Source organism: Nannospalax galili, unplaced genomic scaffold (assembly GCF_000622305.1).
Source record: "Nannospalax galili isolate Female #2095 unplaced genomic scaffold, S.galili_v1.0 scaffold298, whole genome shotgun sequence".
NCBI classification, from domain to species: Eukaryota; Metazoa; Chordata; class Mammalia; order Rodentia; family Spalacidae; genus Nannospalax; species Nannospalax galili.
Window position 1 is genome coordinate 3,152,374 of NW_008344488.1, and position 15,247 is coordinate 3,167,620.

The window sequence follows — 15,247 nt, forward strand, 5'->3', positions numbered from 1 at the left end:
CAAGTGAAAGCTAAGATTATTCATCTCGTAAGTAAATGACAACAATAATATGGAAGACGTAGAGCAAGAAGACGTGGTAAATATTTGCACACAATCAAAACATGTTGAATTCTTTTGTGCCCTGCCCTTGATGCAGCAATAAAAAAATACACCAAGAAATAAAAATAAACCTAACCTGCAATCACTTAAAATGAATGCATCCTGATAGAACATGTAATTAAGCTACTACAAAATTGCATTCAAAGAAATAACTTAGATTGATTGAAAGGATTAGATATAGGGAATACAGGTTTTATAAAAATGTCAAAGCCTGAGATCAGGAATAAACAATATGTCAAACAAACAAATGAAAAAAAAATAGCTTCACGTCCCAAAAGGCATGTTTTGGTATATTTTAAGATCTGCATGGAATTTCTATTAGTTTGGAACAATTATTTTACCCAGGATAATCCTCCTTTCAGAGTGTCACTCTAAATTTACCATCCATTACCATACTTTTATTAATATCCCCTCATCAGAGAAGTCTTATATTCTCAGTCTGACTCCAGCTTTATTTTTTCACTTGTGGAACTGAACTCAGGACTTCATGCCTACTAGCAAGCACTCCACCAGAGAGATACATTCAGCCTCTCAGCATGACTCTAACTAGATTCTATATTCTCTATGAACACCTCATAAGTCTTAAATTTATTCCTAGCATTTTCTCCAGTGCCTCTCAAGTTGAAGTCATTCATTCCCTTTGTGCTCCTTAGCCACGGTCAAGAGATGAAAGGAAGAGCTTTCTTCTGATTCTCCATGGTCATTTTCAGGACATTTTCTGGTCATCTTTCTTCTACTGCCTTTCTTCCCTTGAAACTCTTAATGTCTGCAACTATCCCCTTGTCTTAAGTTTGGTTTTAAAAATGTGAACACTCTAAGCTATTCCCTCAGAACCTTTGAAGATTTAGGCTTTTGAATCTTTGATTTTTTTTTCTAGTTCATTGAATGCTCACATTGGGACATTGTCTACTCTCCTGAAATGAAATCTTGAGTTATTTAACTTCAGTCACATATTACCCCCCTCATGTATTCCATGTTTCCATTAAACATGCTTTATATCTTGTCTTCCATTATAGTTATGTACAAAATCTTACAGTCCAGCAAGTTCTCTTGGTTTTTCTTTGGTTTCATCTATATATGATTACCATGGTCCTCAATTTTAGAGTTTGGGGGTGGGAACAACATGAGCTGATGTCCATGGTCATGAAGTGATCTCTTACTTTGGGAGACAGTGAAGGGCATTATTTCTCTTTATTATTTTTTGCTTAATCTAAAACTTATCATTTAAAATTGTCTATTATTTATTCATTTATATTTTATGTGTTTTGACTACATGTATGTAAGTGAACCCATGCATGAACTACCCAAGGAAGCCAGAAGAGGGCACTGGATCCCATGAGACTAGAGTTATGGAAGGTTACTGGCTGCCACGTAGCGTTGGAAACAGACCCTAGGTCCTCTGTAAGAGCAACCAGTGCAGCTGCTGAGCCATCTCACCAGCCCTTATGGTCCACAACTTAAAATGAACTCTCATTAACACTAAACTCTGACCAATAGCACCACATGCTATTTGTGCATAGTTCACAGCCTAACCACTCATTTATTTTTTTCTGTGTTGCTCTTTGGTTCCAACTGTGACTGCAGAAACAAAACCAAAAATAAAACCAAAACAAACAAAAAATCCCCACAGAACCCTGCAATTTAGCTCCTAGAGATGTTTACTTTCCCACCATAGTTGATTGTCTAGCTATTCTGGTTCCCTTAGAAATCTTAATCCTTATTATGCATATCTTTTAAATGTGGGGATTTTCCATGGGCTCTTGCCAATATGTCTGGCTCATTTTGATTCTATATCATTTTTGGGGAGTCTCATCCATAGATTAACTGCTATCTATATGTGAAGAACTCCAAAAATTAGCATCTTTATCACCCACCACACACACACACACACACACACACACACACACACACACACACATATATATATATATACTTAAATTTTCATGTAGGTATATATGTCACCTTACACCCAGGGCATTAAGACTCCCATATGTTTGGCTCTCCACTGCATCATGCATACTTTCCCTTTTATACCCAGACTATCATGAGCTTTAACTCATGTTGTTCTTTGTCCCTGGAATACTTCCCACCCTCAATTCCCAAGATTCAGATCAGACTCTGGCTCATTTGTGAGGCCTACTTAGGATGCCAATTTCTAAATCACTTTTTCCTCCTTGATTCCATTTGCTTGTCTTGCTTGTCCAATACTTATTTCATTTTGCCCTAGGCCATCTCATTAATTCGATATTTTTATTAAATCTGAGCATACCATAAGACACTATAATATACCTATGGGTGGAAAGAGAAATAGGTCTTGATACTGGGCCCAAGAGAATTTCCCCACAATATCTAGAATATAAGTTTACCATCATAGAGATCCATGTGTGAATTTGAGTTATTTCTTAATGAGAGGATTGAAAATGTGAATGCAGAGCTGGGTGTGGTATATGCCTTTAATCCCAGCATTTGGGAGACAGAGACTGAGGCCAGCCTGGTATCCATAGTAAGTTTCAGGTCAGCTGGGGCTACAGGAAGATCCTGTCTCAAAAAGCTCCCCCCAAAAGAAAATGTCAATATAAGTAGCCAAAGAACTATGATGAATAAAAGCCGAAATCAGCAGTTACATACTAACCCATGTATGGAAAAAACATTTTCTTGCTAGTCTATGATGGCTGTGAGAAGGTAGTGATTTCTTTCGACTATTTACAAAATTGCTCTTTAGTTTTGAGGAAGAGAATGACTTTGGGTCCAGATAGGCCACACTGTTTTATTTCCATGCCTTTTTGTTAGAAAAAGGTGAGCATTTTAGTTCATTGTCTATTAGGAATTTAAAGAGAAGCTATGGTCAATGGTTCATTTCTTGATAATGTAAGAATTCATTTCAAGTAAAATTGTAAAGATGGAATATTCAGTGAGAATAGTGGAGAACATTCAAATATATTTTGGCCAGTTTCCAAACTGACTACTTACAGTTGTTAATTTTAACTTATGTGAGGAGCCTACAGACAGGATGTTTATGCATGAGTAACCATGGGTTCTGAGGAGGTGAATGAAAAGACACAGCTGCCCTCAAAAATAAGCATCAGACAAAGGAACTGTTTAGATGATAGTTTAAGACACAGGTACAATAAACACCCTTGCTAAGTGCTTGAAAACAAAGAACAATATAATAAGATCCAGCTTTCTGCTTCATAGGATCTATTGATAGTGTTGAGGCCCCAGCCAAGAGGCATCTAAGACAGCAGTAGAAGACAGTATTCTTGATAGAAATAATGGTGATGCTTAGGGACTGAGACCACAGAAGAGCCAGACCAGGTGATGAGAAACATGGGAGAGTTCTGTGGTGACTATAGCTGAAAGGTAAACTTCCTTGGGGGGCTTAAGCATGCTTTAGTAAACTTCAGTGTTTGGCAAGTAAATAAGAACAAGAGATTATAAAATACAGGCATTGGTCATTTGTCTGACCTCATGTATACTTATGAACTGGCAAGGTCAATGGAAATTTGCATTATCACTGTCTGGCAAGGGAGAAGTGTTGACATGCCATGCTAATTCTGTTCCCATGCCTGAATTTCCTTCTTGCACTTATGTCACTTTGGGATTGGTTAGTTGTAAATAAACTGTTGCAGACACAGTAGTGGGAGGGACTTCTGAGTTAAGTGGAGAAGAAGACAATGGAGAGCAGATCTTCAATTAAGGTTGGCTTGGTAATTCCAAAAGGATTTTCCAGTTGGTGCGTCATTCAGGTTCCTTGCCTTTATTTAACCTCCCAACCATTTACCACCTTATCTCTACAATAGAGAGAGAAGAAGAAGGATATTTGGTGGGAAAGATTTCAAATCACTCCAATAATGATCACCGAAATTAGAACAAAAAATAGGAAATCCATTCGTAAGTTTTCATTTTTTCCATATTAACAGAAAGCTTCTCTTACCAGAAAGTTTACTGCAACAGCTAAATAAAAAATTAGTTTTAGTGATTACTTTTTATTTTTCTCTACTATTATATTACTCATTAGCCACCATGGAGGTGAGCAATAGCTAACTGATAGTGAATAAATAAGATCTCTTTCTTTCCGGGAAGAAGGTAGAAGTAGGAAAAACAGCCACACATCTGTAAGTTGATGGCACTGTCTAATTCTGATAACCTTTTATAATACAGAACTAGATGTGTTGGCAAACGTTGTCTGTACTTTGGAAACCATTAATCTAGAAGAACCCAAGATTTCAGTCCTTCTTGGGCATGGCAGGCTATGGTGGGTGTAATACATGGCTGAATGCTGTGATGTTAGATCCTGGACTATGGTGCTAGCCCTGTATGTGTGGCATGATCTGAGGGCAAAATGTCAGAGACTAGTTGGTCCTAATCTCCCTTTCTGCCCACCTGCTCACTTTTCAGGGGGCAAATCCCTCTCACTGAGCTCCAGCTTATACTATGGCAGGACAAATCTGGGCAGTGTGGTATGAACTTCCATTGCCAGACAGAAGGGTGGAGGAGAGGCTGGCAGGGAGACAGGAATGAAAGCTCTCCCGGTTTCAGGCTGTCTGAAGCTGCCTCAGACCAGGGAAGCATCTGGAGAGGTCAACTGAGATAATTGAACCAATAGATGCATCTCTGGAAAATTCCCAACTGCTGGGAAGAAGGAGTAAGGAATGACATAAAACAGTACAGAGAATCCAGTTAGGAGTCCAGATGAATATCCTGCTTGATGAACAATAATAATATTGTAGTAAATTCTATTTCATATTATTAATTCAGGAAAATTTTCATAAGATAGGCTGAGAAGAAATGGGGTCATGAGAGACTGATGACACCTGCAATGAAATTGAATACTAAACTTGGAGTCACGACTAGTTTCAGTCTATTGTTGTATCTCTTATAGAGCGGAATGCTTAAAAACAGGGTAATAAATACTGTCAATCCTTAATTTGTTTGTTTGGCTGCATTTAAACCATTTTATTATTGAGTAGAGATGGGAAAATTACATCCTCGAATCTGATTCACATGAAAACTTAATGAACCACATAATGATTGTCTTAGTCAGATACTATTTTGAAACCTTGTGGAAAGCTAAATGCTTGTAAACTTCTATAGGGACAGTGCTGTGCTCTGAGTCATGGAGGAACCACCCCAGAGGTGACATGGAAACATCAATAAGCAGGTACTTGGGGAATGCACCTAGAGCCAGGTGTTCAGACCTAATCCCAATTTTTTTATCAGAAATTTTTGTTTAGAAATGTCTACTGTGCTTCATTAAACAGTAGTCTCACTTTAGCCCATCTATGCTTCTTTCTTAAGTACATGGGGTAGTCATTTAGGGCTAGAGTATACAGAGCAGTGTAGAAACACTTTATAAGTGAATACAACTCTTATCACTACTTCGAGGTATTGGGATGTTGGTATAAATACCTTGCATATTTTTATATTCAAAGATACTGTTTTTATTTGCTTTTGTGGGTAACAGCTAAGTTAACTACTGAATCTCAAGCCATGTGCAGAGTTCTGAAATATTTCCAAGGGGCTACCCTAGTGGTACAACTTGTATCACTATCAGAATATCTGGTGTATTCAGGGGCTACAGGAGGGGGCACAGTAACTCCTGGTCTCTGCTACAGGCCATGGTTGAGTGTCCTCTTTTATTTTGCATCCTATTCATGACTTTTTCATTCTTGCTCAGGATCCTAATACATTCTCTAATATAACTTGTTTCCAGGATTAGATCAATAATTAGCTATATACATTGTGCTGTCGACCTACCTATTAGGTATTTTATTTCTTGTAGACTTCTAGCAAACTGTGAACTATAACTCAGAAACGTAAAGTTATACTCAATAAATTCGGTAATTCAACAGATAGAACATTGCCAGAATCTGTAATGCCTCTCTCTGCATTCTCTAACCAAGAAAAATTTCCCTCCCACTAGTAGGAACTAAGACAATTATTTCTCAGAAGCGTAGGTATAGCTATAAAATCATCCCTATATACACACTTTTGCTTGACCTGGTTTTTCATAAGACATCATACGCTATGCATTCTTTTGTGGCTGATATTTGGTTTCTAAATCTCAATTTTATCAGTATCACAGGAGCCCTGTAACATGTCCAGAAGGGAGGTTTCGGTCATCAAATTGGGGGGACCTTGAATATCTTCTCGTGAGAACTACATGTGTTCTGAATGAAGCATGATTTGGGGATATACTAGATAAGCAAATGTCTTGTGAGATGAATTCTACCTGAGGGAAGTAGATGAGTCTTCATAAACGTCCAACCCAGACTGAGGAAGTTCTGGGATGTTGAACCCAGGAAGTCTCACGAACAGATCGACCCTCATCCTTTCTACCATACACTCTCTTCCATGCACCTTAGTCACCTCTTCTCCCTGCTGTTTACTCTGAACTTTCACACTCGACTGCTTAAACCTTCCCAGTCCTCCTGTGATTTAAAAGTCTTTATGTAGAAGCTGTTCCATTATTTTCTTGAGAGGAACAGAACTACCCACTGCAGGGACATTAGTGGCAAAACCCCAAAGTTTGGAAAATAAAACAGTATAGAAGAATGGGTGAAGTGACTTGGACTTTTACAGTAATAATATGTAATACGCTATAGAAAGGGAAAAAATGGCGATAGAGAGGGGGGTAGAAAAGGCAACTGGAATTACTGAGGGCCTATCCTGAAAATCTTTGATTAAATATGTCATGAAGTTTATCCAAATTATATTTTGGATGAGAAAATGGAGGCACCAAAATTTACCTTGGATTTAGTAATTTATCCTTTATTTTATGGGTTACATGTCATGTATGTAATAAGCATTGCAGATGAGAGACCAACAGGCTTGTCTGCTTGAGCAGCAGTCTCTGTTTGCCTTCTGCCTCCCTTACTGCATCATGCTTAACACAAGCAATGATACTCCTGTGCTTACATCTTCCTCCAGATATATAAATATCATGCTGATTATCTTTACTTTTTAATTTTGGTGACTATCTTTAGACATCCCTTCTCACAGAAACCTGATGTACTTCTTGAACATTCACATAGCATTCCCTACAATCTTGTCTTCATCCCTTTCAAGAAATAAGTGTACTGGGAATTTTGCTTACTGTGATATTCAACATTTACTATTGCAACTAAGATAATGTTATCCACAGCTGCTCTTCTATAAATTGTACTATGTTACATTTCACAGTGTTATCTTTGTCTTCTCTGGAGTCAATAATGATTGCATTGTCTCTTTGAATGTGTTGGTTTCTATTTCTTTTTTATTTCTTATGTTGGTCTCTTCTGATGGAGGTAGATAGCTTTCCCTACATGTCCACTGTATTGGTCTGAGAAGATATTCATTCTAGAGAGTTTTAAATGATCAAGATATTTGGGCTAGAAAGATGGCTTGGTGGTTAAGAGCATAGGCTGCTCTTGCAGAAGACCTTGTTCCAGTTCCCAGCACCTACATGATGGCTAATAACTTCTGTGACTCCAGTTCCAGGGGATCCAGTGTCTTCTTCTGGTTCTCACAGGCATTGTACCCATGGGTGAACTTACATATATGCAGGCCAAACACTCAAACACATAATTTCTTTTTAATGTTCAAGTTCTTAGTTAACATTAAGGCATATGGTTAAAATAAAGGCAATGCTGAAATAACAGGAATAGTGTATAAGAACCCAGAAGTGCTAACTGAATTATAACCCTGTTCTTCCTGAAAGAATCTCACTGTATTCCCCAAGCTCCAGCTTACAGATGCTAGAACACAATTCCTCCAAGAAAGAGTTTTGCCATATTTCTTGTTGTATATTAAATTGAAGGGGAAGGAATAAAACAATCAGCAATATCACAGATCAGTAATTGAATTTCCATATGTGAAAAAAATGCTATTTACATGTAGTTTTGAGAAATCCCATGTGATAGGAGTATGAAAGAAATGCAACTTCAAGAGAAAATATGAGTTTTGACTACTTTGTGTTGAAGTCATAGGTCAAACTCACAAATTTTCTCTAATTCACTTTATAAAGGGTCTGAGTATAAATTAATTTCAGTGGAATAATTTTAAACTATGATGATTAAATCACAAAAGAAAACAGGGAGTGTCTGAGTCAGAGCCCTTTATATTTCAGAGTAATGCAGGGAACTCTTCCAGACGCACCCAACCAGCTGCAGCTTCCTCTATGAAGACAGTAAGGTAAATGCTTCAGTGTCCACAGCTTAAAGTCCAGAAAGAGAGTGAGAGAGAGTGAGAGGGAGAGAGAGAGAGAAAGAGAGAGAGAGGAAGAAATGAGTGAATCGTGGCTAATTCTCTGTTTTGGGGACGGTAAACGCATTGAGCTATCAACATTGTCTTCAGTTCTCTGTCTTATGGCTTGCTACTGATTGACTTTAACTGGTGTCATGGAGAATGGTGCACACCACACTGTGGGTGATCAGCTATCAGTGAAAGAGGTTATGTTCTATATTTGAATAAATAAGGAATTATATATCAGTCCAGATCCTGTTTTTCCTGTGCTTTACTTATGTCATTGTATGTTGGATATACTCATTCTTTAAAATGGAATTAGGTTGTTTGAATTATGACATTAAATACTCATCTAATCAGAGATTTATCAAAGTTTGAAATTCTGTAAAATAAATAAGAAGAGTTGAAAAAACTTCTAAAGAGTAGCAATTACCTTGTAATATCATATTTGGCTTATTGATAAGAAATATTAAACATGTTCAATCATTATTGTATTTTAATATGTAATTTTAATTTTGTTATAAAAACTTTTTAAAATTAACTGATTAGTTCTCTTTGTGTATTCAAAATTCTCTTAAGATTAGATATGGTTTTACCAAGCAGTTATCAATTCTATGTTAATATAAGTCCATGAACTAGACATACTATTAATCATGTTTTATTGAGTGTGTTTTGTGTCTGGATTTTCTCATGTTTAAATTTAAAAATTATTTTTCTTGTTTTTTAGTTAGAATTTTAAAACAAAGCAAGCTTTGGTGAAATCTTTTTGTTTCATAGACACAGATACAAATAAAGTTTAGAACGGAAAGGAAAGGGTAAAAAAGTTGTTTGTGTTCAAACATTCCACAGGTAACCAAATAGACTTCATATGGCTATGGGTTTTTAGTCTGGTTTGGGATTTAAGAACTTTCACAGGAATTTTATAATTTGTATTAACTTTAAAACTATACTCGTATACTAAGCTAACATATCCATCCAAGAAGCATAAGAATATGGTATTTTGGGGTAAAATAAAAACTTATTCTCTTTTCTGCAGACAGATTCTTTTATGATTGAAAAGAATCTTCCATCCTTACACTACCTGAACAGACACATACTGGATAATAAATAATACCACGGTGACGCCTTCTGCAGTTTTAACCTAGTCTGTTTTCCTTTTCAGTTGTCTGAGTTACGTTACTGAGCAAACCATTTAATGCTTAATTGTTGCCTTTTGAATTTAGTTCAGTTTTGTTAGTATTTTACTTATTTATTTTTAAGTTGCTCTGAAAGTAATTGTGGGAGAAAGGAAAATTATTTCCTATGCTAATTTTTACTCCTTTCACTGGGTAGAACTTTGGGGCATAGAATCATTAAATCAGCCTTAAACGGAGTTGTCCATCAAAGGAATGCAGACTGAGGAGAGACTCTTCCTTTCATTTCAAGAACCTGCAGAATATCTGTGTAGAGAAAGTTCATAAAATCAATTACGTGCAGTGGAACATACTTTTTGAAATTTGTTCACAACATGTGTGAACCTGTGTGTATGAGTGATTAAATAAATAATATTTAGTGCTATCCTTTATTCTAAAAAATCAAGGTTTCCAAATTCCAAATTTATAATTGTCTAGAAATGTCTTGGCTCACATATTATTCTATAATGATTTTTAATCAAATTTATTTGTGTGCTGTGAAATCTATCTTATCCTGTGAAATTAGGCGCGCCATCTCTCCAATAAACACATTTCTGTGTAGGTTTTCTTTTATTTGAAATGATAACAATTTTGTGGAAAGTAGCCATGATGACTAAAAGTTTAGAAAATGAAGGATTTTGATTATTGTTTGAAGTAATTAAAAAGGCAAAATGTTGAAAATTCAGTTCCTATTTTTTTCACCTAAAGGGATAAAGCAATAAGATATGTATGTATATCATCAACATAAATTAGAGCTTGATCAGAGAAAAATATACAGTAAAGTGTGCTTTTGCAATTTGCAATGTAACTACCAGGCAACTTATAGGTGCACTGGCCTGTGCTACCAGATCTCCCTACAGAGTTGTCTGGAAATCCTTCAGGTCTCATTTTAGTAGCTCTACCCTGTGGGGTACATGTGTTAAAATGGACCCATAATCCTCTATTAAATATAATTTCCCTGTAAATATTTAGGAGGGATTAGTCTGCTTTTGCTTTGAAGTTAGTTTCCAAGAGTGATTAATTTCATTTGCACTGCCAATGAGCTTCAGAAGGCAGTGAAAATTCTTTGAAAGAGAGTATCTAGCATACAATTTCCTTGTAGAAATAGTGAAATACTTTATGACTATTAAATTCTAGGTAAAAATCATTGCATGTTTCCTTTTCATACGTTGCATGTTTACTAATTTGGTTCATTCAGCTGACTGGCCACTACCAAGCTCCTCTCAGAGCCCTGAATTACGTTATTCTTCCTCTTCTTGACTACAAACTTCTACTTGCAGTGCTGATGACAGTCTCCAGGGTTCCTTTTCCTGGATTAGATATGAAATTGGATAACATTACTTTATATTTATTTTTGGCATTGCTAGAGAACACAGGGACTTATGCAGTGTTGGCCACTGGGGAACACTCAGAGCCCTAAATAACTTTTTCCTTTTTCCTTCCTTCCCTAAAGAAGTTTCAAAACAGCATAGATATTCTTTCTTGGAATAAAGTGTGTGTGTGTGTGTGTGTGTGTGTGTGTGTGTGTGTGTGTGTGTGTGTGTGTATAGTGTGGCTGATTTTCTTATCTTGTGTTTCTGGAATGTAACTGAGGAATGAGACTTACAATGAATTGCAAATAGTTAAATTAACCCCCCAAAATCAGCATCTGTGGTCTCATGACACAGTGATGTTCTTTGGTTTAGAATTCTAAACTGCAGAGTATGAATTCCTTAGTAATACTCTTTCAGGAAATATCTGATGTTTTGTCTTTTAGGACAGAATAGATTATTAACATTTCACAGAGAGCAGCAAATGTAGCAGCCTCAATTTATGCCTACTATGAGAATAGTTGTTTCTTAATTTTTCAAGCCTTAAGCTTTCATTTGAAGAAGAATGAAAGCCTTTCATCTCATTTGTAACTTTAAAACTTTAAAAGCCTTTAGTTATTTGTGCCTGCATCCACTGTCAATGCAATGGCAGTTTTAGAACATTCCTTTGGGCTGCATATATCTTCCTCCTAGAAATAGTCTTCCTCTCCCACACCATGCTCCCCACCAGATGCCTGATATAAAATTTTCTCTCCTTATGGGGTGAAAGGTAGAGGCATGGGTGATTTTTTTGTTGAGCATTGCTATGCTAAATATTATAAAAAGCAAATCCCATTGAATAGGTTGAAAATTAGCTCAGAAAAACTTAAAACTTGATCCAGGTTATGTAACAATTAGCAACAGTGTTAACAAAGTGGCTGGGCCTCCTGAGTGTTTGCAGCCGTCATGCTGTCAGATGTGATACTACAGAGTATTTAAGAATGGTTTGGAGCATCCATGCAAATTCATTAATCTGAGTCAGTCCCACCTTTGATATTGGAATCACTGAATTGTGGGGAAAGTCTGCAAAGGAATACCGAAGTGCATCGCTGTGGACTTCCATGCTTGTGTTGTACTCTGTATCGAGGAAACAATGCTATTCAGAATTCAAAAATAATTTTCATACTTGATTCCAAATTTACTACTGTAGCTTAACTAGTCTTTCTAGCAAAAGCTAGACCAGTGTATTAGAAAGTCTTTGGTATCTTTATAATATATATATATATATAAAACAATAATTATATTTACTATTAAAAGAGTCAGGCAGTGATCTTTCAAAGGCTAAATACCATATGAACTGTATTTGAAGTTGAAATTATCCTGAAGAATTCTGATGAATGATGACTCTAAGGATATGTATGAAGACCATAATGGAGAGAATGGAAGGAAATGATGTGATAAAAGCAAAGATGGTTTACGAAACAAGGGCTACAGCATGTGGAATAGTCTATACGATGTCATACTTACTTGCAATGATAACTTTGTTCTACCTCAGTTTAGAAATCAGAGGTTATTTGAGAATTAGTAAACCCCATGAAAAGCTCGGGGGGCTTGAAAATGGATGCCACCAAGAGCCACTGAGGAGAGACTGCCCCATTAGGGAAAACAAAGACTATGCCCTGGATATGAATAGGAGAGCATTGCCTTGCTGAAATATCAGGATGAGAAAAATGATTGTTTCCAATATTGTAAACAAATGAATTTTAGAGTATTAGAAACAAGGATATGGAGGAATCTTCTCTTTCTGGTTTATTTTATTTGATGATTTCATACAAGGGTGAAGAAATGAAGCTTTCAGTTAAAAATATGACTATGAAACCTAACATTCACTGAGCTAATTTAACATTCTGTTGGCCTCTAGACAGCACTCAGTTTCACAATGGCCTCCCTTGCTGCAGCAAATGCAGAATTTGGCTTCGATTTATTCAGAGAGATGGACAGCAGTCAAGGAAATGGCAACGTATTCTTCTCTTCTTTGAGCATCTTCACTGCTCTGACCCTGGTTCGTTTGGGTGCTCGAGGTGACTGTGCACGGCAAATTGACAAGGTCAGTCTTGGTTTCTGCAACATTTATAGTAGCAAATTATTTTCTCCAAGAGACTATTTCATTGTTATGATGCCTATATCAATTGTGAGTATTGTGTGAACAAGAGGTGTCACATAGTCACACATTTCTATGAATTCCTTTCAGGAATAAATAATATACATAATTTATAGTACTGTTTCCTTTTTCATTTTTTCCCCTGAAGATCAAGCTGAGGGCTACTCATATGCTAAGCACATACTCTACCACAGAGCTTCACCCTATTCCTTGTTTCAGAGCCAAGAAGCAACAGGAATAACCATAGAACTATATCTCTGATATTTTTCCTTAATATACTGATTCTTAAAGTGTTTTCCTCAGAGAAACAGCATCATTCTTGCCTAGAAAACCTGTTAGAAATGGAAGTGCTTGGGTTCCACCCCAGTTCTCCTGAAACAGAAACTAGAGGTGTGAGTCAGAAAGGTGGGTTTTAATAAGCTATTCAGATGTACACAAATGTTTGAGAACTACTGATTGAGTAGATAAGGGAAAGATAGGAAAACTAGATGGAGATACCAATGATGTCCTAATTAGGTTTTGTTTTGTTTGTGGTGCTGGGTATGGAACCTTCACACTTGCTCGACAAGTGTTCAACCACAGTCTGATATCTTCGTTTAAACAATGGTTACCTGGACACAAATGACATACTAGGTAGTAGAAGGCTACCTGAAGAATGAACATCATCACCACCTTTCCCACCACACTCAGAAAGTGTTTACTGAAGGATTCCTGTGCACAGCTCTGAAGTGAATTGGTCAAAACTTAATTCTTTTCTTTCAGGAAATCATGACAGAAAATCAGCAGCCAAGGTGTCAGGTTTGGACTGCACACGCAGCCGTCGGGGCTGCACACACAGGCCATTCCTTTCTGCTCCCAGTTCTGCCTGTTGTTTGAGTTTAGAAGTGGATGTCAGAGGAAGTTATCATGCTTCAGTACTTGCTGAAGGTCATTCGTGGAGGCCATTTAAAGTGGAATGATTCTTCTTGTATAACTCAATGAGTCTGCTGCTAGCGACCACCTACTGAGTCTAGTACTGTCATTTCATTAAGAACTAGAGGTGTTTACAACCTATTCCACAGAGGTCCACACAACTGGTGAAGGCAGTACTAATAAGCTGTTGATGATATCATCAGTGACAGCCAATGGGATAAGCCCTACAAACACAATTTTATTTAATATTCCCAATAACACACCAAAGTGGTATAATCTTGATTTTATGGTGGGGTTACCATGACAACTGTGTGGCGATGGATGTTAGACCTGTGGTTCAAACTCCTTATTATCTTCTAAAGCAGTTTTTCTCAACCCTGTGTTATGGCGAACTGAAAGGGCAGCTCTCTTGCTGGAGTCTCTGCTTCAACATTCATGTCCTCATCATTTAGTTTCACACATGGCTTTCTATAGTTCATTCTATTACAATGTCTTATAAGAAACACAAGAGTTTGGCAGGGCATGGTGGTGCACACCTTTAATCCCAGCACTCAAGAGGCAGAGGCTGGTGGATCTCTATTAGATCAAGGCCAGCCTGGTCTGCATAGTGAGTTCCAGGTTAGCTAGGGCTACAGGGAGACCCTGTCTCCAATGACAAAAAAGAAAGAAAGACATAAGAGAAATGATGATTATAGTCATAAAATTGTTCCCATAACTTATTTGTACAAAATTTTAGTTCTTTGTAAAATATTGTCTTAGAAATTACCCTTCAGATTAATTCAGTCCTTCCCCAGTTGTTTCCTTGACAACATATGACCCTTCACACTATGGATCATATGTTTATGTTACAGAGAAATTCAGTCTCAGTGAAGTTATAATTCAGAGCTTCCTTGCAAAAGTCTATACTAAGCACTTTCATGTACCAGTGCTGATTATTCTTTATGCTCAAAGTACCAGAGCTTGGTTTTGTTTATTTTTATTATTCTAAAAATGATTTAATTTTTCTGGTGTGTGTGTGTGTGTGTGTGTGTGTGTGTGTGTGTGTGTGTGTGTGTGTGTGCGGGCGCGGCACCAGTGCTTTCTTGTGTGTAAATGTGGGTGCTCATTACCCAAAACATGCATGTGGAGGTCAGAAGATGGCCTCAGGTGTTGGTCCTCACCTTCTACCTTGTTTGAGATAGAGTCCCTTGCTTGTTTCACTGCATATGGCAGGCTCGCTGGCTGCTGGCTTGTTGAGACTCTCCTGCCTCCCCTCCCTTCTTCTTGTTAGGGAGTTGGGGTTACAGATATGTGAGTTATCACGTCTAGTTTTACATGTGTCCTGGGGATTCAAATTCAAGTTCTCATGTTTGTGTGGCAAACACTTGACCCACTGATATTGCCAGCTCAAT

At 37.1% G+C, this 15,247-nt stretch overlaps 1 protein-coding gene across 2 annotated transcripts in view; it reads left to right on the forward strand.

Annotated features, from left to right (window-relative positions):
- The first annotated feature begins 12,722 nt into the window (after positions 1–12,722).
- Positions 12,723–15,247, forward strand: part of Serpinb7 (serpin family B member 7) — a 49,836-nt gene continuing 47,311 nt past the window's right edge. For both annotated transcript variants that reach the window (XM_008840667.2, XM_008840668.2), the window contains exon 1: positions 12,723–12,890. In XM_008840667.2, the coding sequence (XP_008838889.1) occupies positions 12,723–12,890 (168 nt within the window). The remainder of the gene's footprint in view (positions 12,891–15,247) is intronic.